Source organism: Petaurus breviceps, unplaced genomic scaffold, assembly GCF_028583685.1.
Source record: "Petaurus breviceps papuanus isolate PSGF00001 unplaced genomic scaffold, PetGlider_PUasm1.0 90845, whole genome shotgun sequence".
Taxonomy (NCBI): Eukaryota; Metazoa; Chordata; class Mammalia; order Diprotodontia; family Petauridae; genus Petaurus; species Petaurus breviceps.
The window spans coordinates 20,608,412-20,635,190 of record NW_027187359.1 but is presented as its reverse complement, the minus strand read 5'-3'; the positions used below and the strand labels follow the sequence as shown (position 1 = coordinate 20,635,190).

Here is a 26,779-nt window from a genome sequence, read left to right as displayed (position 1 = left end):
TAACGCCTTTTGAGTTGCTTTACTTTAGAAAAGCAGGTCAAAGAACCTGTGCTAGCAGCCATCCTGGGTATGCTAGGGTGCTTGCTGCTACAAGTGCTTAGCATAGTATCTGCAACATAGGAGGCACTTACTAAATGCTTGTTGACTGACTTCTAAGTTTACTCATTGGTTATTTACATGTTTAAGCAAAGGCTTACTGAATAAAGATAATTTTATTTGCATCCTGAATTTTTGTTTTGATACAGAGAATCTGATGTAGAGGAGAAAACCTATAGATAATCATTATACCAAATTTAATTGAAACAGAGAAATCTCTCCTGGCTTGGCAGTGTAATGTAATGTAATGCCAAGGAAAGGCAACTTCCCAAGGTTCAAAATACCAGCATAGGTGCTCTCCATTTTACTCAGTGACAAACCAAGAACAGAGAAGATCAAAACATGACATCATTCAAAATACAGCATTTACTAAGGGTGATTAAATAATCTCCAAGTACTACCCCACCCCAGGACCTTCCATTCATTCAATCAATTACAAAGTCCCTGTTCTAAATACTACTCCACCCCTAGGCTGTACCTTCATTTAGTCCATCACAAAACTCCTCTTCTCAAATGGAGATTAGTTTCCAAACATAAGTAAAGTACATTCATTTGTTCAACCATAGAACACAAAAAGGTCAAAAGTTCCCTACCCCTGGATCACAATTGAATCTACCCCAGAGTTACATCAAGTTTAAGCACAGCACTTAATACCCAAATGGAGGTCTTTTCTTCATCTTGACAGGAGGCAAGTTCTCAGCAATCTTAGTTCCTGGGGAGACAAGGCTTAGCAAGGACACAAGATACATTGCCAGTCTCTTCATTAATTCATCCTCTGTCTGCAGAACAGTCCTAGGACCCCTGAAAACATTAGCCAAACCCTCTCCCAGGATTTCTGTAAACATACAACAAGAAAATCCTTCTTCAGGGCTTCTGAACCAACAGCAAGGTTCCCAGACCCCTGCAACAACAGCACTGTCCTTCACCAGTAGACAGCATTCACTTTCTGTCTGAAGGACAGTCTCAGGAGCTCTTAACCAACAGCCAGGTTCCAGGACTTCTTCAACAGGACTGTCTTTCACCAGTGGACAAATCTGGCAAAACAACATCAAAACAGACAGACAAAATACCAGCAAAACAGCCATGTCTCCTCAGTCCTTGGCAGCTCCGGGGGCAGGTCTCAAAAGTCCAGGGCGATTCAAAGTGGCCCTCAGCAATCCTCTCAGTCTCTCTCTCTCTGCCTCCATGAGGGTGCTGCTTCCAAAAAGTTCTGCCTCTCTCTTGTGTCTCTCCAAATCTAAGTCACCAGCTCCTCCCAGTTCAGGACTCTCTTTTCACATCAACAAGTCCATCCCACAGGTGGGATTAACAAGCTCTGGGTTTTAACACAATCAATTTGAAAACCAAGCCAATACAGGGGGATCTTTATATTCCATTACTATCACAGGCAGTCAATAGATTCTCTAACAAATTTGTTCTGTGAAGTTTGGATTCAGTTAAAAGGCTGCACTTGAGGGCCTAGAGGGAAACATGGAGCCTCTAGGTGACAGGTTCCCCACCCTTGGGAGATCAGAACATTTTATGACTTTTATTTACAATCTATATTTTTGACCTTGCTAGCTTTTCAGAGAAAGGAAATATCTTGATATTAGGACCTTTGCCCTAGATTAAAACTATAAGGAGATAATCTCATTATCGCCAAGTGGACAGGTAATTTTTTTCCCCAGAACCCCTCCAATTTTCTATATCTTAAGGGAAGAGAAGGAAAATGGAGAAGTAGAAATCTCAAGAGATGTTCATGGTCAATTCCACCCAATTCCATCGAGTGGAGAGTTAGGAAAAGAGCTTCTGATCCAAACCACTATCTGCAGTGACCTCTGTTGGGCATCATACTCATCTATAGTCAAGTCTTTCAAAGTTATTTTCCTTTATAATGTTGTGGTCGCTGTATAAATAATTCTCATGGACATGATTTGGATCAACAAGGAGGAATTGAGTTGAAATAGAAATGACTGGAATCTTGTAGGAAAGTGACTATTACACCTCAGAATTCATAATAGAAGAGATTAAAGCTGAGCATAATCTAATTTGCACCCTAGATGCTGGGAGGGAAGATTTCAAAAGGTTCAAGGAAATAATAATTTAAAAAATTTGAGGTCCAAATTCTCTACCTCTTTCCTCTCCTCTCCTTGAAAAGGCAAGCAATTTGATATCAAGTATACATGTGAAGTCATGCAAAACATATTTCTATATTAGTCATGTGAAAGAAAACAAACAAAATAACTCAAGAAAAATAAATTTAAAAAAGTATACTTCAGTCTGCATTGAATTCATCAGTTCTCTGTCTGTGCTATCTGTGGATAGCACTTCTCAGTATGCATCCTCTGGAATTATCTTTGATAATTGTCTTGATTAGAGTAGCTAAGTCTTTCACAGTTGATCATCTTTATAATATTGCTATTATTGTATGTAACATTCTCCTGGTTCTGCTCATTTCAGAGTTCACATATGTCTTTCCAGGTTTTTCTGAAAGCATCCTGCTCGTCATTTCTAACATCACAATAGTATACCATCACAATCACATATACCACAATTTGTTAAGCCATTCCCCTCAAATCTCTTACTATTGTACAGTGGATAGATTCCTGAAACTGAAGTTAGAAAGACTTGAATTCAAATCCAACTTTGGACACTTACTAGCTGTGTGGCCCTAGACAAGTCACTTAACTTGTGTCTGCCCCATCTGTTAAGTGGGGATAATATTAACAGCTACCTCCCTGGGTTGATGATATTTGGTTCTAGATGAGGGATCTAAGAGCTGTATAAGTTATAGAGGCAGATTTCTATTTAAAATAAAGAGGTCACAGGATCAAAGATAAAGAGTTGGAAGGTAACTTAGAGGTCATCTAGTGAGGTGGAGGCAGGTTAAGTTATGTGCCCAAGGGTACACAGGGAGTAAGTAGAAGAGCTAGGTTCTTAATCCAGGTTCTCTAACTCCAAATCTGAAGCTCTTTCCATGGAATCATTCAGCTCAATAGTGGAACTGGCTATTTTAGGAGTTCATGGATTATTACTTCTAACTGAAGATCTTCAAGCAGGTTGGATAAACTCTTTGTTAGGTATGTTGTAGATAAGATTCTTGTTCAAGAATTTACTGGATAGCATTCCTCAGGTCACTTCCAGTCAGGTCACTGAGAGTTATACAATGTACAGAATCAGAAGATCTGAGTTCAAATTTTGTCTCATTCTGGTTACTTGTGTGACCTTGGACAAATCACTTAATCTCTCTGGTCTTCAGTTTTCTCATCTGTAAAACTGAGAGAGTTGGTTCAAATGTCCTCTGAGGTGACACCTGTGGGGAAGAAAAGTCAGTCTGGCTGAAGCAGCAAGATACCCTAAAATAGAGATAGGTGGTATGTACTAGGGAAGTCAATCCATTGCCAGCATCCTGACCACAATTTACAGCATTTATGTAAATAGCCCAGAACCCTGAACTAAGAGCCTTGAGAATAGCAATGCCTAGAAGACCACTGGCCTGCCTTCCAGTCTGGGCTCCAAAGCATCATTGAGAAGAGCAAGCATTATGAAGAAAGGGTCCAACTTCCTCGCCACCACTTGCACCAACTCTTGATCAACTTCAACCATTAGCCAGGTAAGGCCAAGGAATGGCAGCAATCTCCAACCCCCAGACCAGTGTTCCTGATTCTAACCCAGTTTCTGAAGCTATCATCCCAGAAAGCAATTTTTGTGGAGATTTGATCTGGCATGCTACTGGAGTGGTGGGGTGCAGGAACCCCTGCCTCCTCATCAGTTACAGCTCCTGAAGATCTGGAAAATAAAATTCTCACTACTAAAGTCCTTGGCATTGTCAAATGGTTCCACATCAGAGACAGGATTATCAATTGAATTACCCTAAGGACAATCTGACTTGCAATTGAAATCTGTATGTGTTGTCTTTCCCTACCTGAATATGAGATCCTTGAGAACAGGAATTGTCTTGTTTTCCTATTTTTATTTCCACTGCTTAGAACATAAGTTAGAGCTTAAATGCTATTCATTCATTCATTCTTTCATAAATCTAGGATCCTATGATTCTGCAACCCTGAACTTGTTCATTCATGCCTGACTCTTCATGAGTCTTTAGGGTTTTCCTGAAGAAGATACTGGAGTGGTTTGCCATTTTCTTCTGCGAGGAAACTGAGGCCAATAGGGTTACCTGATTTACCCAGGGACACTCAGCTAGGCAGTGTCTGTGGCTGCATTTGAACTGAAGTCTTTCTGACCCCAGGCCCAGTGCTCTGTTCACTGCGCCACCTAGCTGACCCTGTCTGCCCAAATTAAAATACAGAGACTTTACTACCAGTTCTCTTCTTTTAAACCACTTTTGGGCCATATCGGCACATCGTTAGTTTTTCCCTCTCAAAGGAAAGTTATACATCCCTAAAGGACGGCGCTCAGATGACAGAAATTAGCAGTCTAGGGATCCCCTCCCCACCAAGGACGCAGGCGGGCGGGGCCAAGGCAGCAGCAGTAGAGACCGGAGGGGGCGGGGCCTGGGAAGCGAGGTCGCGCAGGGGGCGGGGCAGGCCGGCAGGGGGGCGGGGTGGAACGAGCTGGCCTGGCTGGGCAGTGATGGCGGCTGACGGGGACTGGCAGGATTTCTATGAGTTCCAGGAGCCGGCCAGGGGCCGCCTGGACCAGCAAAACCGTAACGCCGGGGCCAGAGCGCTTGACGACGAGGGAGGCGTCGGATTCTCGGCGTTGGCGTGCGGTCTAGAGGAGAAGCTGAGCCTGTGTTTTCGCCCCTCCAGCCCGGACGCCGAGGCTCCAAGGGCGGCGGTGAGGCCAATCACCGAGCGGAGCCTCCTGCAGGAGGATGAGTGAGTGCAGCCGGGGTCGGGCTCGAGGAACCGGCGGGCGGGTGCCTCTTCCTTCTCCCTGTTCCCCGTCCTAGGCCTCTGTCCGCGGCGCAGTGTCCCGCTCTCCCACACTCCCTCTGCTGCTCCCCAAGTGAGACTTGCATCCCATTCCTCCCACTCCCCCCTCCCTTCGAGTCCCCGCCTTTTCTCCCCTCCCAGACCACGTCTTCCTCCCCCAGACCACGCCTTCTTCCCCTCCCTCCCAGACCACGCCTTCTCCAGGCCCCGCCCACCTCCTGAAAGCTCCTGACTCCCCCGACCTAACAGATCCCCTCCCATCCAGGTAGTCCCCAGGGTCAGATACAATCTTTTCTCTACTGGGTCCTCCAATCTCCTTCCCTTTCCTTCTCTTGCACCTTTAACATTCTTTTTCTGTGATTTTTGGATACTGAAATCCCTACTCTTCTAATGCTAAATATCAGGGGTGCATAATAAAAGGGAGAAATTAATCGGGGCTTGATAGGAATGTTTTAATATTGTTATATGTAGACATCTAATATTTGTATTTTGCGTAGTAGTCAGGGACTTACTTGATTTGAACGTCTGGGTATATAGGTATGTGTTTTTGTTGTTCAGCAGTTTTCAGTCATGTCTGACTCTGGCCCTATTTGGGGTTTATTTCAGAAGATACTGACTGGAGAGGTTTGCCATTTCCTTCCCTATCACATTTTACAGATGAGGAAACTGAGGCAAGCAGGGTTAAGTGACTTGCCCAGGGTCATACAACTAGTCAGTGTCTAAGGCTGGATTTGAACTGAGGTCTTCCTGACTCCAGGCCCTGCACTCTATTGCACCACCTAGTTGTCCATATATGTATATGTATATACATATGGGGATAGGGAATAGAGAGCTAAGCTGGAAGCCTGGAAAACTTGTGTTCAAGACACATACTCGCTGTATGACCCAGGACAGGCAATTTTCTAAGACTGAGAGTTGCAGAAAGTTTGCTGACCTCCACTGATAGAAGGAGTTTCCTCAATTGGGAGGATCTCTATGCCAATGAAATCATGAATCAAGTTACTGTATGTACATATACATATCTATGTCTATCTCTCATTGGTGAAATGGAGTATCACAGTTTTGGTTATTCATAAATTTCAGCTAATAATACTGGTATTATGCTAGCATATGGGAGAGGTACATATATACACACACATACGTACATATACATATAAGTTCAGGGCTGTGATTTTACTGACACTAGAATCTTCCTCAGTTCAATTTATTAAACATTTATTAAATGCCTACTATGTGGGAGACACTGCCTAAGGACTGGGGATACAAAAAGAGGCAGAAGATCTCCCCTGCCTTCAAGGAGCTTGCAATTTAATGGGGGAGACAACATGCAAACACATCTGCACAAAGCAAGCTATATACATACACACACACATATATATATATATAGGATAAATAGAAAATAATAAAAGAGGGGAAGCACTGGAATTGGGGGGGAGGGGTTAGAGAAGGCTTTCTGGGGAGGGAAATCCTTGTACCATTGCTGGTCATAAAAAGTTAAGCAATTCATACATTTAGCCTGGGAGCTGGGAGGTTAAATGACTAATCTGTAATCAGAATGTCAGTGAAGTCCTGAACCTTGGTATTACCAACTTTCTCTTTTCAGAATTTTGTGTTGCCTCTGTTATTATTGAAAACGACATACAAATATTCATAATACACATAAACACATATACATGCTTATCCATGACTTTAGCTTAGTGCTTAAGAAATAAATGCTTCTCCATTTGAGTTTGTGGTATGTGTGTATCTAAATACATATGTATGTGTGTATGTATGTATGTATTTCTCCAACTTCCACAAAAATTCTACTCTAGTGCCTTTTTATGTGATGAAGGTAACTCAATTCATCCAACAAATAGCTGCAAAGTTACTGTTCTCAATACGCACATTTGATGAGTTCCTGAAAGGTTCTTTCAGTAAGCAAAGTTTGACAGGTCCTGTTAAGTTACAAGTCTCATAGTACTACAGACCTTATAGTTTGTTTCTGTCTTTTCAAGGACCAGCTTAACTTCTTACAGGTATCTCCCTGGAAGGTTGACCCCCAAGTATTGTTTTTTGTTATTGCTCAAAGCAACTCATGAAGCCATCTACTAAAGCCTGTAGGAATTGTAGTTTTATGGGTAGTTGGTTAGTCAGTCAATAAACATTTGTGTCTACACTGTGCCAAGTACTGGAGATGCAAAAAAATTATAAAACACAGTCCCTGCTCTCAAGGAGCTAACAGTCTAATGGGGGAGACAACATACAAACAACTCTGTATAAACAATGTACATACAGGATAAATTGGAAATAAACAACAGAGGGAAAGTACTAGCATTAAGGGGAATCAGGATAGGTTTCTTGTAGGAGATGGGATTTTATCTGGGACTTGAAGGAAACTAGAGAAGCCAAGAGGTGGAGTTAAGGAAGGAGAGAATTTAAGGCATGAGAGGAGAGCCAATAAAAATGTCTGGAGTTGGGAAATGGAGTGCCTTGTGCAAGAAACAGTAATGAGACCAATGTTATTGGATTGAAATAAAAAGACTGGAGGGAGGGAAGCAAGTTGTAAAGAGCTTTGAATTACAGAGGATTATATATTTGATCCTTGAGGTTCTAATGAGCCTCTGGTAGCATGGTTGGACTTGTACTTTAGGAAAATTACTTTGGTGGCTAAATGAAGGATGAATTGTAGTGGGGAGACACTTGTGTCAGGGAGACCAATTAGTAGGCCATTTCAGTGGTCTCTTCAGTGGTCTACGATGGCCATGCCATAATGAGGGTCTTTACCAGGGTAGTTGTAGTGTCAGGCAAGAGAAGGGAGTATATGCAAAGATATAGCAAAGATAGAATCAACAAGATTTGGCAACAGATTGGATATGGTGTATGAGAGATAGTGAGGAGTGAAGGTTGACACAACCTGGGTGACTGGAGGATGGTAATGCCCTCAACAGTAACAGGTAAATTAGGAAGGGGAAGAATTTGAGAGGAAAAGATACTGAATTCAGTTTTGGACATGTTGAATTTGAGATGTCTCCAGGACATCTAGTCAGGCTATGTAAGGGGAAATTGGTGACTCAAATTTAGAAGTCAGCAGAGAGTTTAGGGCTGGATAAGTAAAGTTGTGAGTCATCCACATAGAGATCATAATTGAATACATAGGAATGATGAGATCACTAAATAACCTAGTATATAAGAAGAAGAGAAGAGGGCCTGAGGACAGAGCTCTGGGGAACACTGATTTTTAGTGGATATGACCTGGATGAAGAACCACTAAAGGAGACTGAGGAGAGGTCAGACATATGGGAGGAAAATGAGGAGAGAGCAGTGTCATGAAAATCTATAAAGGAAAATTGAGGGTAATCAGCAATGTCAGTCTCCAGCGATTTTAAGAAGGATGAGGATTGAGAAAAAAAGTTAGAATTGGCAATCAAGACATTGTTAAATAGGGGCAGCCAGGTGGTGCAGTGAGCAAGAGCGCTGGCCCCGGCTTCTGGAGACCCGGGAACAGTTCCGGCCTCAGATACTTAGCACCCACACAAAATAACTGGCCGTGTAACCTTGAGCAAGTTACTTAACTCCAATTGCTTTAAAAAAAAAAAGACATTGTTAAATAATTTTAAAGAGGGCAATTTTGGTTGAATGATAAAGTTGAAAGCCAGACTGTAGACAGAGTTAAAAAGAGGGCGAGAAGAAAAATTGCAAGTGTTGATATAGACAGCTTTCTGGTGGAATATAGTCACAAAAAGGAGGAGAGATACGGGATGATAGCTAGCAAGGATGGATGGATTAGTTGAAGGGTTTTTGAGGATGGGGCAGACATAGGCATGTTTATAGACAGTATGAAAGCAGTCAATAGACAGGGAAGGATTGAAGATAAGTGAGAGAGTAAGAATGATGGGGGGGTGCGGCTAGGTGGCACAGTGAATAGAGCACCAACCCTGGAGTCAGGAGGACCTGAGTTCAAATGTGACCTGAGACACAACACAAAAACTAGCTGTGTGACCTTGGGCAAGTCACTTAACCCCAATTGCCCTTCCCCCCAAAGAATGATAGAGGGGACAATCTGCTGGAGAAGATGAGATGGAATAGGATCACTTGTGCATGTAGAGGGCTGTACTTTGGCAAGGAGCAGGGCCATCTATTTAAGATAGGAGTGAAGGCAGAGAGAGTGGCAGAAGTGAAGTGTGTGATGTGAGATGAAAGAAGAAGGAGTTCTCAGTAAGTAGCTTAATTTTTTTCAGTGAAATATGAATTCTCAACTTAGCGGGTCAGGGAGAGCGAGGTTTGAGAAGGGATGAAAAAAAAAAGGTTTGGAAAAACCACTGTGGTCAGTGGGTTAGTGAGTCAGTTGGGGAGGTGTAAAAGAATTGCATTGCATTGCAGCAATGAGCTCAGGCCCAGTTGAGGTTATGTATCATAAATTTGTAGTGAACCCAGTCAGCATGGTTTTATGATTTTTTTTCAACTTCATTTGTGAGTAGTAAAAATAGCAGTGGGTAGAAGGAACAATGGATGGTAGAAGTAATCCAAGCTAAGGCTTGGCAATGCAAGAACAGTAATGGGATAAAGGGGCAAGGTACTGCAGAGAAGATGACAGTGTACAGCTGAAGTGGTTCACTGAGGGTTTAGGCTGGGAAAGGATGAGAGTGTAGTACAGGCAGAAGTGATGGCCGGGGAAAGAACTGAGGCTTAAGCAGTGAGTGGTTATGGTGAGAACAAAGAAGAGGGTTTGAGTTTGAAGGCACATTGAAGGATATTTTATGTTAAAGTGTTAGAATATATACATGATCAGTGAAAATATATTGAAACTATTAAATTCGTACCATGTGACAGGTGTGCAAAGCTTTTGGGGGTGGGGGAGAAAGAGAGAGAGAGAGAGAGAGAGAGAGAGAGAGAGAGAGAGAGAGAGAAACACTTAACTAATTGGGAAAGACAACACATATAGGTAAGTGGTGGCCCTAGGAATTTTGGTCTGAAGAGTCACAGAATCAGTCAATTGATGACTTTTTCAGAAGCTCTGGTACTATTGATTTGATTACTGCCTGCAGAGCAAGAGGCAGAAAGTAGAGGGTAGGGACAGGAAGTGGTAACAGGAAGGTGGAGAAATGGCTAGGTGGGTTATACAGGTGAAATATTATCTAGAGTCTGTCCTAGTTAGTTAGAGTAGGCTAGTTTATATTCACTAAGTCACTAAATAAGACCATTGAGTCCTAGGGCAAGAGTTCCCAAGATAAGTAAAATTCCCTAGTGATTGGGATCATGGTTTCTAAAAATCTTGAATGATTGGGGTGGGCCAAATGGACAGAATCAGGGTAGATGGCCAGATGGATGGCTGAATGTGAAGAGAGAGAGAGCGAGAGAGTGTGAGAGTGAGTGTGTGTGTGTGTGTGTGTACAACCAGGAAAAGTTGAGATTTCAACATCTACCACTGCTACTACCCAAGGGAAAGTATTTCCTCTCTCTTTTTATATTCTTGTAAAAACTTTTCTATAAATTTTTAAAAGTGGTCTTTTTGTATGTTGGGATTATGAACGAGAGGATTGCTCCAAAGTAGTCAGTAGGGTTATTGCAGAGCATGGATATGCAGCTGGAGTAGTAGAAAGAGCGTTGAATTTGGAGTCAGTGACCTGGGTTTTGAATTCTGGTTTTGTCCTTTACTAATTATGTAACCCTGAGAACGCATGGCACAACTTCTCTGTAACTTGGTTTTTTCAACTTGATAATAAGGAAGTTATACTTGATAACTTCTCATTTCCTTCCAGCTTTAAGTCTTTGATACTGTAATCCATATAGTTTGGTTACATCTGTGCATAATATCTTTCCAAAAAAAATTTATGTCTCTCCCACCCACATAACTGCGACCTAGTTCAGTCTCTTATTACTTCTCTGTACTCTGTAATGACCTCTTATTCATTCATTACACTGCTTCCAGTCTCTGTTTCTCTCTGATTTATCCATCACATAGCTACCAAAATAATATTTCTAACACACATCTCCCTTGATCAAAAACTTTACTTGCGCCCTGTTGGCACTAGGATAAAATGCAAATTCAGCCTGGCATCTCAAGCTTTGTACAACCTTTGTATACCTACCTTTCTAGAATTTTTTCATATCACTTCTCTTCACTTTATGTTGCAGCCAAACAGGCCTGTTATCTGCTCACTGAACTCAGTGTTTTAGCTTTCATCTCTATGGGCATCTCTGGCTACTATGTTTGGAATGTTGTCATTCTGTCCTTGTCCTCCTTCCTCCACCCTAAATGGCTCAGAGGTTGGTGCTGTCTCATTCATGAAATTACCTTTTACTTATCTATTTATACCTTATATCTTCCAGTAAACTATAAACTCCCTTATCATAGATATGGTTTCATTTTGGTCTTTGTATCACCAGGGCCTACTGCAGGGCCTGGCACATAGTAGGCACTTAAAAATGTTTATTGAATGTCTATTGAATGATAAGAAGATTTTTTTCCCCCTATAGCTAATCTGAATCATTTCAGTTCAAATTGTGCTGTCCTTAGCAGGGACAGAAGAGTTATCATTATTCTGTCACATATTTGGAAGATTAAATTTACCTTTGGTTATCTCTATACTGTTTCCAATTCCTTTTTTTCCCTTATACCCCCTAATTTCTGACTCTGCACCTTGTCTAAATATTAGTCACATCATTTTAACAAATCCTTGGCCAGTGGTGAGTTATGCTCCACTCTGGGTAATATTGAAAAATCTTTCAGTAGTATGTTAGACAGCTAGCCAGCTGAGAAATCAAAAGGGCCATGACATTTCTTTGAGGCATGGTATCAGAAAGCTGAAGAATAGAAGGAATGGAGAGAATAGGAAGGGAAATGTGTGGGGAAGATACTTAGTTGTATAATTCTTGCTGTATCAAAGTGAATTCCAAAGCCAAGTGTTATTTGGAATTAGCTGTGTTTTGGGTTATTCATTTAACTTCCACCTCTTTTGACATATATAATTCCTGCTCACTGTAGTAGTATTACTTTTCATTACCTTTAATTTCTTATTCTCATTTTTATGTCTCATTAGCAGACTTGCTTTTGAGTATATATGTGTATGTGTGTATATACATACATATAAGTGTGTGTATATGTGTGTGTGTACACCCAACTGAATTCAGAATTCCAGAGAATAGTAAGGACAGTAAGAAGGTTTCTTGAATGAGCAATGCAAAGAAATAGAAGACAACAGTAGAATGGGGAAGACAAGATTTCTTCAAGAAAATTAGAGATATCAAGGGAATGTTTTATGCATAAATGGGCATGATAAAAGACAAAAATGGTAGGTACTTAACAGAAGCAGAAGATATTAAGATGAAGTGACAAGAATACGTAAAAAAAACTCCCTATACAATAAAGATCTTACCATCACTGATAATTATGATGGTATGGTTACTGATCTACAGTCAGACATCCTGGAAAATAAAGTCAAGTGGGCCTTAAGAAAGCACTGCTAACAGTAAGGCCTTGTGGAGGTGACAGAATTCCACCTGATCTATTTAAAGTCCTAAAAGATGCTTTTAAGTGCTGCAGTCATGCCAGTGAATCTGGATGAATAACAGTGGTCACTAGATTGGTAAAGATCAGTTTATGTCCCAGTACTAAAGAAGGGCATTGCCAGCAAATTTTCAAATTACCAAAAAATTACATTCATTTCATACAGCAGTGAGATTATGTTAAGGTTCTGCAAGGTAGGCTTCAGCAATATGTGAACTGGGAATTACCAGAAGTGCAGACTGGTTTTTGAAAAGGCAGAGGAAGTAGAGACCAAATTGCCAACATTCACTGGATTATGGAGAAAAGCAAAGGAGTTCCAGAAAAACATCTACTTCTGCTTAATTGACTACACTACAGCTTTTGACTGTGTGGATCACAATATAATGTAGCAAGTCCTTAAGGAGATGGGAGTACCAGATCATCTTACTTGTTTCCTAAGGAATCTATATGCTGACCAAGAAGCAGCAGTTAGAACTGAACATGAAACAACTGATTGGTAAAGGAGTACAGCAAGGCTGTCACCTTATTTATTTAACTTATGTGCAGAGTACATCATGCAAAATGCTAGGCTGGATGAATCAAAAGCCAGAATTAAGGTTGCTGAAAGAAATATCAACAATCTCAGATATGCAAAGATGGCAGAAGAGCAAAGAAGCATGACGATGTCTCTTGATGAAGGGGGAAGAGGAAAGTACAAAAGCTGGCTTAAAGCTTAACATAAAAAAATCTAAGATCTTGGCAACTGGTCTCATCACTTACTGGCAAATAGAGGTAGAAAAAAATGGAAGTAGTGTCAGATTTTATATTCTTGGGCTCAAAGATCATCTTATAAGGTGACTACAGCCATGAAATTAAAAGATGCTTGCTCCTTTGAAGAAAATCTATGGAAAATATGGACAGCATACTAAGAAGCAGACACATAACCTTGCTGGCAAAGGTCTATATTGTCAAAGCTGTGGTTTTTCCAGTAGTAATGTATGGTTGTGAGAGTTGGACTATAAGGAAAGCTGAGCACCACAGAATTGGCACTTTTGAATTGTAGTGCTTGAGAAGACTTTTGAGAGTTCCTTGGGCAGCAAGGAGATCAAATCAGTCAATACTTAAAGAAATTAACTTAGGCTATTCACTAGAATGTCAAATACAGAAGCTGGAGCTTAAATACTTTGTCTACATATTGGGAAGAAATGACTCATTGGAAAAGACCTTGATGTTGTGAAAGATTGAAGGCAAAGGGAAAAAGGGATGGCAGAGGATGAGCTGGATAGTGTCATGGAAACAACAAACGTCAACTTGGCCAGACTTTGGGAGACAGTGGAGGATAGAAGGGCCTGGTAGGCTATGGTCCATGGGATCACGAAAAGTTGCAAACAACTGAATGACTGAACAACAACATATGAGTATCTGTGTTTATATATATTTTGTATGGTATGTATGCATATAAACATATATACAGAAGGAGAGAGAGAGAGTATTGCAGTGCCAACTCAAATATCCATTAGTCTTTGGGGAAGGGGAGAGGAAAGGTACATTCTTGTTAATCTTTAGACTTTAGTTGCTTTGTGTGGTGTTTCTTTTTCTTGCGCTTTCCTTTATTAAATGTCATCTCACTTATTTATGACTACATCTGTAACGTTTCATTAAAGTCTTTTGTTTTTATATAATTATGTTATATTCTGTTTTCTTTGGAAACTGAACCTTAACTTTCATCTAAGGAGGTAGTTTGAAAGATTGCTGTTTGTTTGAGATGACTTGGCAAATGAGATACTTAACCAAAAATATACATCCATTGAATATTCAGAGAATTCCAAGCCTAGAGGTTCCCTTAGAGATCTTCTATTTCACTCCCTTCATTTTAGATGGGATTGCCTAGAGGAAGGAATGGTCCTTTCTGATTAGCTTACTAGTTCAATGTCTTCACAAATAAGCATAATTGTGCTTGTGCTATAGTAGTACATGAATTACTTGGGATAAAGTAACAATTAAGTTTTTTGACTTTTTACAACAAACCTTATAACTTCTTATATATTAAATGTTTAATTTATGTCATTTTGCTTCAGATATTTGTTTTACACGAGTTCACAAGATTTGGGCACATATTTTTAAAATTCTTCATTATGGAACTTTGATATTGCATTGACCAGACTTCTTTAGTATTTCGAAGTTTTATGATGTTGTTATAGTATTAGCATCAGAATAGCATAGAATTGCTCTCCTGGTTCTACTTACTCCATTCTGTCCTGTTTCATACAAATCTCAGTTTTCTCTGAAACCATTCCCTTCATTGCTTCTTATAGAAAAGTAGTATTCCATTATATTCACGTATCTTAATTTTTTCAGCCATTCATCAGTTAATGGGCATATGCTTAGATTCAGTTCTTTGTGTTCTTTAAGAGATATTGCTTTATTTGGATCCATTTTTTCTGTTCAAGAAAAAAGAAAATTCACTCAAATGATGAAGTACTTTTGCCAACTATTTCATTGTGAACCTTTTTGGTTTGACCTTGAGTTCTGAAGCTTCCTTTCTTTTTCTGCAATCTTTGCAACTAGCACCTCATTCAGATCCTCAAGAAGTCTTTCAGAATTCTTTACATATGTTTCCTTGGAGTAATATCTGTTCTTCAAAACCCCAGTGTAAGAATCACAGCAAAAGAGATCAGTGAAAGATGGAATAAAATTCAGCCCTAAACTGACCACCTTAAGAGAACGAATTTAAACTGGGGAAATCTGCTTAATCTGGTTTCATCTAGTCATAGGTCAGATGTTCTAAGGCATCCTAGTGTCAATAGCAGCATACACTCGTGACCATTGCTATCACAAAATGAAACTATATCCACATTATTACTTGTTCTGAGTAATCTTCATATCACTGTACCCATGTATTATTAAATGACTTAGTTGGTTAGTGGCAAAAAAGAGCCTAGAATTCATATTTTAAAATTTCTATTCTACTCCTATTTTCCCTGTACACACACACTCACATATACATATCTACACATATATATGTACATATCATAACAAATCCAGCAAATATTTATTAAGTGCATATTTTGTCCTAGGCACTGTGCTAGTCAGTAGGAACACAGACAAAAACCAAAAAATTGCCTTCCCTCAAAGAATTGGGGAAAACAACAAGGATCTTTGTAGGCAAATGGGTTGTTACTGTTCTGTCACCTTTTTTGGGGGTAATAATAAGTTATGAGGGTATATTTTTTTATTCTTTTGTTATCTTTCCTTGTTTTATATACCTTGAGAACTGATTTCATTATGTCTCCTTCATCATGGACTTACTGTGTTTATATTTCCTTTCTCATCGTTGTTTTCTTTTATTTTTGAATCTAAAGTCATAGATTCACAGTCCTTGATGGTGAAAAGGATTTGTTGTAAACATTTTGATGTTTCTCTTCCATTTTTTAAAATGTGTGTTGCAGGGCGGCTAGGTAGTGCAGTGAATAGAGCACCGGCACTGAAGTCAGGAGGATATGAGTTTAATCCTGCCTCAGACACAACACTCACTAGCTGTATGACCTTGGGCAAGTCACCCCAATTGCCCTGCCCTCCCACCTCAAAAAAGCAAAAAAAAAAATTGTTTCCCTCTAATTTATTCTTAAATACATACAGTCCTCACTTTACATATATTCACATTAGATAAATTCACATTATGCATTTTCATCTTTATGTAAAGAATTCTAAAAGAACTGTTAAATGAGGATCTGATTAAGCTGCTTGCTGCAAAGATTACAGAAGAAAGGGAAGCTTTAGAACCTGAGATAGAACCAAAAACATTCATAAGAAAACAGTTGGCAGAAGTATTTCATCATTTGAGTAAATTATTTTCTTATGTTGAAAAAGTGGATTCAAATATTTCAAATATTTTAAAAGTTCAAAGACTAATTGAGGATAACATTGCTTGCTATTAACAGATATACTATGAAAAAGAGAGAATCACTGTCTAAACGTTTCCTTATAGCTTCATAAAAAAGTTGCACAGCTAACCACCCATTCATAATAAAGGCTAGGTACAGTGGGTGGTGAAAGGGCAACATACCGTACACCTATGTTAACTTTACTGTACCATGCATACTTTGTCCTTAACTTTACCTTTCATTTCATAATTCTATTTATTATCGTGTTAAGGTATTTAATGTCTGTATTTTAGTACATTTTATGTCTTGCCTAAAGGTTTTATTTTGTGTGTGCTTTTGATATATAGTCTAAGTGAAGTGGATAGGTAGGGGCAAATTCACATTATATAAAAATTGCTTTATTTATTTTTGGAGGAGTGAAAGCAAGGCAATTAGGGTTAAGTGACTTGCCCAAGGCCACACAGCCAGTTAAATGTCAAGTCTCTGAGGCAGAATTTGAACTCAGTTCCTCCTGACTTCAGGGCCAGTGCTCTCTTCACTGTGCCACCTAGCTGCCTCTATAAAAATTGCTTTATGTAGAGGTCTGTGTAATAGTCTGTATATGTAAAGAAACAAGAGTCTGTACTCTTAGGATAACTTTGCCTAGTTGTGTTTCTCACCAAGCTATCTTCAGACTTTTTCCCCTCCACTGTTTCTTAAAGTTTTCTGATGCAATTGCTTTCCTATTTATATTGATAGTTGAAAGGTATTTTACCTGCATTAGGTGTAAGCTATAAAATTTGTGACCACCTTCTTCCCTTTCCACTATCAGATCCTACACTGAAAGAGGAAATTAGAGTTTCTATCAGTTTTTTCTTTACCTAACATTTTGTACCCTTATCATGAACACTTATTCCTCATATTTCTATCTTTAATTCAGATTCATAATAAGTTGTACAGAAAACACCAAACATGTTCAGTAGAGACAGAAAGATCATGCATTGCTATGACAAAGTTTAAAGGTTTGGAAATAGTTGAAAAATGTATCTTTGCACATGGTGCAGGGTAAAGGCAGCATGGTATAGGGTAAAGAACCTGGGATTTTTACTCTGCCAAGAGACCTGGTTCAAGTTGTGCCTGTGACTGAGACCATAGCCAAGTCACTTATTCCTTGAGAGCCTTAGTTTCCTTGTCTGTAAGATGTGGATAATAACACTTGCATGCTTACCTTAATTAGATAAACAAAGTGTGTAAAGTGTTTTGCAAACTTTAAAGGTATGATATAATGCCAGTTGTTATTAGGATGTCCCATTTGTAGAATTCGTTCTAATTCGTAAGAAATTACATTTGTGGTAATATTATACCCACATTAACTTTCTTTGGAACTCTTTTGTCCCAAAACCAATTGAGTTATCATTCTGCCTTTTCACTTGACATATGTACCCTGCATTGTTACTTTTCCAAAAATTCCCATTTTAACATTTTTCATTTTTACACATTATGAGTTAGTTTTCTTTCTATACTGGAGGTAGGACCAGAGGACATTGGTTCAAATCCTAGATCTGCTACTTAGTCCTTGTGTGAGTTTGGGAAATTTGCTTCACCTTTCTGCATCTTTCCTGATATATAAAATGAGATAGCTGGGCTAGAAAATGTCTTAGGTTCCTTCTACCTTTAAACTCTGTTCTTCTAGTGTAATATTCAGTTTTTAAGAAAATGAGAAGTCTTATAGAATTTTAACTTACATTGACTATAGTTTTTTTCTTTTCTCAAGGATTTGGAATGCATTAACAGATAATTATGGTAATGTGATGCCAGTAGATTGGAAGTCATCCCATACCAGAACTTTGCATTTACTCACCTTGAACCTCTCTGAAAAGGGGGTAAGTCCCAAATTTGCCCATTTATTTTTGGATTATCTTATTTTTGAAAATTGATATTAAAGCATGTGTGACTGGCTTAAGAATCCAAAGCTTATGAGTCTCAATTCTGATTTATATAAATATTTGACAGCTGAATTAGAAATGTATTATGCTGCAAATTGACAATTGTGCTCTAGACTTAAAGAATTTGGAAGTATCTTGTCTAACCATCTTGTTCCATAAGCTATCACAACTTCCTATCCTGTGTTATTTTTATCTATGAACTTCCATAAATCCAATTGATCTCCAAATATTATGTGGATACCTTATGCTAACTAGGCTGTTTATTTGCTCTACCTTGCTTTTGCTTTCTGAACAGCTTACTTCCTTTTTTTGTTGTTAACATCTCTTGGTTGATATTTTATGTTGCTTCTTGTTTATTGTATGGCATTGACAATATAGCATAGTTTTGTGCCCCCAACATGCGTTTTTCCATTGCCCTTTGGGTCACTAGCAGTTTTAATTTTGTGGAAATTGTGGTAGTCCATGATTCTAACCACATAGTGTCATTGGTATTAAAAAAATGTTTTTTCAGGGCGGCCAGGTAGCACAGCGAGTAAGAGCACCGGCACAAGTGTTGGGATGACCTGGGGGATCGAATCTGGGCTCAGACACTTAGCACCCACCCAGAAACACCTGGCTGTGTAACCTTGAGCAGGTTACTTAACCCCAATTGCTTAGGGGCGGCCAGGTGGCTCAGCAAGTAAGAGTACCGGCTTCAGTGTCGGGATGACCTGGGGATCGAATCTGGGCTCAGATACTTAGCAACATACCCAGAAATAACTGGCCATGTAACCTTGAGCAAGTTACTTAGCCCCAATTGCTTAAAAAAAAAATGTTTTTTTTTTCCCAGAGAGAAACTTGGGGTCATTTAAAGTTCCCAAATGCAATACACACCATTCTGTTTATTTTATTAATTTCTAGATCCATATCATTGTGTATATAGATCTGTGATCTATAGCCAAGACATATATACTAATTCACTAGTGTTAGAAATTAACTGTTCACCTGCATGTCATAGTTTAGATAATACAATTTTTTAGTTACATTTCAGCAAAAAGCTAATGAATAGTGATGGTCAACACTTTATGCTAAAGCAACTCACTTTTGATGTGCTAAGTAATAATACATAGTAAGGATATCAGCTACTGCTCCAATGTACTTTTAAGTTTGGAACAGAATGCTAACAAAGACAAGGCCCATTTGGCTGAATCATAGATTGCAGAAAGGGAAGTAATATATAATGAGGTTAGAAAGATAGATTGGGGTCAGGTTGTGAAGGGCTTTAAAAACCAAACAGAGGAATTTATAGTTTAGACTAGGGACAATGTGGAGCCTCTGGAGTTTGAATAGGGGACTGACATGATCAGATCTGTGCTTAAGGAAAATGACTTTGGCAGCTGTATGTAAGAGAGATTGGAGTGGGAACCAGGAAAATATCATATACAATAACTATAATAATGCCAACAAAAAGAACGGTAATATAAAAATGAATGCTGTGTAATTATAGTTACTGATCTTGGCCCCAGTGAAGAGGGAAGGAAATGTACCTCCCTCTTGTTAGTGGGGAGGCATGTCCTCATTTACATCCTGTCTCTGTGCCTTTGCACTGGCCATCCTCCATGCTTGAATGTACTTTTTTCCTTAGCTCTGCTTCATAGAGTCCTTCTCTTCTTTCAGGATCCAGCTCAAACATTACCTCTTACATAAAGTCTTTACTGATGTTCCTTACTGCTTGTGCTTTCTTTTGCTAACTACCCTATATTTTATTACTTTTATTTATCTTATATATATTTAAATGTGTGCATATTTTATTCTCCATTTGAATGTAAGCTCCTTGAGAGGGAGGATTGTTTTGTATTTATATGTTTTGCACCTGGCACAGGGAGTGACTCACAAAGAAGAGAAGACTTCAAAACCAGCCAACAAAAGCAACTGTGTCTCACAAAATAGATGTTTTATATTCGTAATTCCTTGCTCCTACCAGCAAAAGGTGGGAAGTATACTTCTTCATCTTTTTTTTTTTGACTCCAAGATCAAGCATAATTACATAGCATTCAGCTTCATCTCCCTGTTTTGTTTTTGTTTGTTTACATTGCTTTATTCTTTATATATGTTGTTTTCATGGATATGCTGACTTCACTCTTATCAGTTTTTCTCTTGTTTCTCTGAACTCTTGATGTTTTGTTTCTTAAGGTATTTCATTAAATTTTTAGACTGTAGTTTGTTCAACTTTGAATCTCTGGATATCCTCTTCGGAAATGGCTGTACCTTCTCTCATACCCATGATATAATACTGATCCTGGGTAAGGAGTTGAAATACTACTTGGTCACCACTGTCACTTCCTTTGAAGTCTGCTTCCAGCAACCCTTCTTTCTTCAAAGTTCACTCAATCAAAATTTTTCATTCAGTCCAATTTGTGGTGGTTTTAGTATACTGGCATTCCAGATCATTCTCCCATATTTTTCTGAGTTCAGTACTTGTGTTAACCACCTTCAACTTTTGTCCTTATATTAGGGAAATTTAATATTCCTGTAGATGCTTCCTGAAACTTGCTAGCCTCCTAATGCCTTGACCTCTTTAAATCCTATGATCTACTCTTTCACTCCACTTCAGCCACAACAATTCTGTTTCCTTAATTAAAAAACCATATCATTCCTGTATCTGACCATAACCACTAGTTATCTCAGCTCTCCCTATGTGTCACTTCTCCTAAACCTATTTTTTTTTTTGCCTTTTGAAGGGCAATTGGGGTTAAGTAACTTGCCCAAGGTTACATGGCTAGTTTTTTTGTGTTAAGTGTCTGAGGCTGGAATTGAACTCAGGTCTTCCTGACTCCGGGGCCAGTGCTTTACTCACTGCGCCACCTAGCTGCTCCCTCCTAAACCTATTCTTTACTTTTATTGAGAGCTTCAGTTCCTCCACCTCTTCATGATAGGGAAATGGGTATTGTTGGGATGCATATGCCAACTGCCCTGACTGGTAGCATTCTAACCACCTCTCCTAATTTGCCCACTTGAGTCCCTACATGGGTGGCAGTATATGTCTCCATCTCTCTCCTAGAAAAGAGAGTTCTCTCCTTGGCTTTGCCCTGTTGCAGCTTGGATAGAGCTAGAGTGGTACAGTAGATAGAGCACAGGGCCTGGAATCAGGAAGACCTGAGTTAAAATCCAGCCGCAGACACTAACTAGCTGTGTATCCCTGAGTAAGTTACTTAATCTATTTGCCTCAATTTCCCCAACTATAAAATGGAGAAAATAATAGCATCTACCTTGCAGAGCCATTGTGTAGATCAAATAAGATAGATTTGTAAAGTGCTTAGCAAAGTGTCTGGCACATAGTAGGTGCTATATAAATGCTTGTTCCCTTCCTTTACCTTTTTCCGTCCACCTTCTACCCCCACTATTTTTATGGGTCATTCATTATCTCTGGTATAAATTCACTTTCCTCCCTTTATAATCTCAACTCAATAGTTTGCGATTTCAACTCTATACTGTGTTTTTTAATTCCTTGCCCTTCTGTCCTGTTGACACTTACCTTGTGGCAAACCTTAGTCCTAAATGAGACCCACAGTCTACCTTCTCTGTTCCTACTTACAAGCTACTAAATGCAGCTGAATGAAATCTCATAATCAGACTGACAGGGTATGTTACAAATTCATGTTATTCAATATCAGCTGGGCTCTCTGGTGCAGCAAGATACTTGTATTTTTCCCTAATTGATTCCTTATCTCACTTCACACAGAAGCTATTCCAAAACTTCTTACACCTTCTTGTACTCCATCTCTCAGCTGGGTGTAATGGTAAGGGAATTTGAAGATCTTCCCTGCCCTTTAATGGTCCTCACTTGGAGCCCAACAAAAGAAACTTGCTTAGGGGAAACTTATTTTTCATGAAGGCCCATACCTTTTGTTACTTTGTAATTAGGCAGTAGGTCATGAAGGTTTTGATGGTGAGGTATTGCTTTGGGACTCACTTATGGGAAGAGTTGTGTTATTTGGCCAAGTGAGACTCGGGTAGCCATTGATCTCGTGGCTTTGAAAACCCAGATGTTGATGTTGATGTTTCTCTTTCTGGTTAACTAGCTATGTATATATGTAATGATCAGACAGCTAGAAGCCCTGTCTGTTCAATTGTGTTATTTTCTTTCTGTATTTTTCTGCTTGTAATTTCTGTTTGTATTTTCTGAAGTTAAGTGTTGACTTTTTCCCCTAAACTAAGTGAATTATATATATATGTTTGATTAAAATAAGATTGTTAACCCCTTTTGAGTTGCTTTCCTTTAGAAAAACAGATCTAGCTAGCACCACCCTGGGTATGCTAGGGTAGTTGTTACAACTGGGCACCTCACTTCTTTACTTTATTGAGAATATTGAGGTCATTAAACGTGAGCTCCCTGCTCTTTTCTCTCTTTTTATCTCAAAATTTCTTGACATTATCTCCCTCTCTTTCATGTTTTCACCCAGTCTCTGACAAAGAAATGGTCATTCCTTATTCTCTAAGGCTAACATCTTGATATGTGACCTTGATCCCAACCATTCCCATCTTCACCAGCAGACTGCTTGCTCAGTTTCTCTTTCTCTCACATGCATATACATATACACTCTCTCTCTTACTCTATCTCAGTTTCTGATCTACTGCCTTCAAACATGATGAAATCTCAATCATCATTTAAAACAAAACAGAACACTTTAGTAAACTCTGCCATTTCCCTTAAGCTGTCATCCTATGTCTCTTCTCCATTTCTCAGCCATACTCTTGAAAACAGTTTATACTCACTCCTCAAATCTTTGCAGTCTCTCTGTTGACCTTATCATTCAATTGAAACGGCTCTCTTCAAATCTACCAATGATGTCTTAATTGCTAAATCTAAAGATATTTTCTCTTTGACCACCTTTTCCTGGATACTTTCTTCTCTCTGGACTTTAAGGACCCTCCTCTCCATTGGTTCTTCTTCTAATTGTCTGACTACTCTTCAGACTCCTTTGCTGGCTTGTCATACACGTTGCCAAGATTGTATCCTAGACCCTATTTTCTTTCTCCGTTTGTGCTTTTGTAACCTTCTAAACTCAAATGGATTTAACTGTTAGCTTTATGCAGATGACTCATATACAATTATGTATATGTATGTATATATACATATATGCATACACTCCCTGAAACCTGCCTTTCTTCTCAGTTTATCTTATCTCACCTAGCCTAAAGCTGTCTATTATTCTTTTTTTTTTTCCCCCAAATCTCTAGACAAAGTGGGGGCAGCTAGGTACTCAGTAGGTAGAGCACTGGGCCTGGAGTCAGGAAGACCTGAATTCAAATTCTGCCTCAGACACTAATTGTGAGACCCTGGGCAAATTATTTAACCCTGTTTGCCTCAGCTTTCTCATCTGTAAAATGAATTGGAGAAGGAAATGGGAAACCATGCCACTATCTTTGCCAAGAGAAACTAAAAAAGGGGTCACAAAGAGTCAGATACACTGAAAAATGACTGAATGATGAAATTAGACAGAGGGCTAAGAGGAAAAGTTGACATATTTCTTTTTTCTTATTGCCATTTTTGGACGCTTTCTTTGTCACTATTGCTCAGCAATCACTTCTCCTTCAAAATTTATTCCATCCTGTCCTTCTTTTTGTCATCTGCAGACATCCAAGTCATTCTTCCTTCTTCCCCACCCCCTAATAATTTTAGTACTTGACTCACACTCTTTATCCACTCCAACCTCAACTTTCTTTGAGCACTCTTGTCTCCCTGATCCTTATGCTCTTCAGCTACAATCCATAATCTCTCTCTGTCTCTTGTGTAATTTAGCCAAGTAATTTAGTGGCCTGAGGAATTTTAATTGCCATTGGTATCTAGGTTATTGTTAAACTCAGCAATATTAATTGATTTTTGACAAAAACTACAGCGATGACTTCTGCTACCTTTAGGGTGATAACATTTATGGAAAAGAAAAGTATATAATTTGAATCTCTGTCATTGAAAGACATTTGATTTTCCAAAGTGAAAAAAGTTATTCAGAAAAGCCAAGGCATACTGAATTTCGGTTTCAATTTTTACATAATTAAAATTCAAGATGGCGTGTTATAAAATGATGGGTGGTTTCTAGAGCAAGACAACTGGTACATTCCAGGCATTTACATGAGTATATTTTTTCCGTTTGGTGGCTCTTAAATTTCATTCAGGGAAATAGCACTAGCAATTCTGTCTATAATTTTGGCACAGGATTTGATAATGGAAATGCTTGGCAATTATAAAGGAACATTTATGCTGAATAATGACACCCATAACAGCCAAGGTTACCTTGCAAACCCTGGAAAGTATTCCAGAAATTAGTATATTCCAACCTTGTATGGAATAAGGGGGAGGCGGCTACTATACTTATTCTCTGGGAATGTGATGTGGGATCATTATTTCTGATGCTTTGGTCATAATGGAAATGATTCTGATTGTTGTCATCACTTTTAGGAAATTTTGGCATCAGAGTTAAATTTTTACTACCTTTAAGTAGTAAAGATGTCTAAAAAACACGTTTATGTTGATAGAATGCTTGCAAAGCATTTTGACTAGCATATACCCTGTGCTATGATATTCCATTGCTTAGTACCAATACAAGAGAGAAAATGGGCGGAGCATAAGAGGGGTATTAGAGGTTAGTTACAGAGTCGGACATGACTGAACAACAGTAACAATAACATATGATATAGATAATATTTGGTTTGTTTGGTTAAACTATGGGTTACTATAACTGTCAAATAGATATTTTTCTTTTGATTATTACCTTTAAGGCCAGATGAGTTCTGGAGCTGATTTAAGTTTTGGATGCCATTCTAGAGAAGATTTTGGTATATTCTTAGTACTTCTGAATGAGAACTTATGATTCATCACAAAATGAACTCAGCTTTATGAGTACCCTATGTACAAGAAATGATTAAGAGATAGAACTGGAATTGAATAAAAAAAAGTCAAGCTAGGGGAGAATAGAGATGGTATCTGGATGGTTTCACTAATGGTTGTAGTTAGCTGACTCGCTTATACTAGAATAATGTACAAGCCAACTTTAGTTAGTTTTGGAAGTTTTGATTCATGCATTTAGTGAAGTATAATAAGGATCAGGAGAGTGGCATAGAGAAAAGGGAGGATTTGTGTTATCTATGTTTAATTGTATTTTAGTTTATTTTGTTAATTATTTCCATTTGCAATTTATTCTGGTTCCAGCTGCATTGGAAGTATTGTGGGCAGTGTGTTGGATACTTTTGCTTTAGATGATTAATGATAAATGCTACTGCTAATTTCAGTAATGTTCATCATGAAACTTGTTGAAATTTAGAGTTCTTTCCTGAGAGAGGAAAGGCTCATTCAAAGAGGCTGAGTGAGCTCCAAGGAACAGAATGGAGACATATAGTTTTGGCTTGTTGAGTTTATTTCCCTTGAATTAATATTTGTGTAGTGACTCGAGTTTACAAGTATTTAGCTTCATACTTTCTATATACTTCCTACTCAAAATAATGGTAACTTTTCCTTTTTTTTTTTGAAAGGGGGGGAAGGGCAGTTGGGGTTAAGTGACTTGCCCAAGGTCACGTGGCTAGTAAGTGTGTCAGGTGTCTGAGGGGGATTTGAATTCAGGTCCTCCTGACTCCAGGGCCGGTGCTCTATTCACTGTGCCACTTTGCCACCTTCAATGTCTGTCTTTGAACTCTTCTCTTATTATTGCATTAATTATAACATACTTCTTTTTTCCCATTACTAGCAGTCAGTTCTTTTTCTTTGTCTTATTTTCTTTTGGAGTTCAAATCAACAATTTTAGTATGTGTTTCTTCAAGTTGAAGTACTAAAACAATGTATAGGCTAATGCTCCCTCTGAATCAGTTCAGTTTCATTTCATAATGTTCTTGCCTCTGAATGAAGAATTGCTAGGAAAATGTTTTCCTTCCTGGCTCATTCTCCTACTTTGTCCCCATAAGATTTTGTTTTTTATAAAAAATCATAATACCTTTGTTATTTTGTGTTTTTGTTTTTAGATAAATGACAATTTGATTCTTGATACCTCAGATGATGAAGAGTTGAGGGAACAACTGGATATGCATTCGATTATAGTCTCTTGCATCAATGATGAACCACTTTTCACAGCAGATCAGGTATGAAGAAAATATCAATATATCAATAAAGTCAAAGTAAAGATTGAAAATGATTTTCATTGAATTCTTTAGGAGATTAGTTGTTGAACTTTAATTATTTTCATATATTTTTAAATGTGTTTATTTCCCAAGCTAGAAATCAAGAAAATATGTACTATGTGGGGATCTTTCATATTGAAGATCTAATTTTATAACGTTCTTGGCACTGACACTGGAATCCTAGATTATGTGTGCTGCTTAGTTTTACTGAAAAGTAGATAAATTACAGTAAGCCTACAATGAATATTCAGTTTGATTAAACCTTGGATAAAGTTAATCAGCATGAGTCAGAAATATAGACTCAATGCTTTTGAAAGAAGTGAACGTTTTCTGTGGAATGTTATAGAATGTCAGTCCTGCTTGCATTGTGAGCCAGCTGAA

At 38.6% G+C, this 26,779-nt stretch overlaps 1 protein-coding gene across 2 annotated transcripts in view; it reads left to right on the top strand.

Annotated features, from left to right (window-relative positions):
- Positions 1-4,605: 4,605 nt before the first annotated feature.
- The window catches only part of FEZ2 (fasciculation and elongation protein zeta 2), a 62,948-nt gene continuing 40,774 nt past the window's right edge, over positions 4,606-26,779 (top strand). Inside the window, exons 1-3 of one of the 2 annotated variants that reach the window (XM_069072194.1) lie at positions 4,606-4,916; positions 18,079-18,187; positions 26,243-26,359. In XM_069072194.1, coding sequence (XP_068928295.1) covers positions 4,669-4,916; positions 18,079-18,187; positions 26,243-26,359 — 474 coding nt within the window. In that variant the 5' untranslated portion in view covers positions 4,606-4,668. The remainder of the gene's footprint in view (positions 4,917-18,078; positions 18,188-26,242; positions 26,360-26,779) is intronic. The other variant, XM_069072195.1, reaches the window with a different exon arrangement.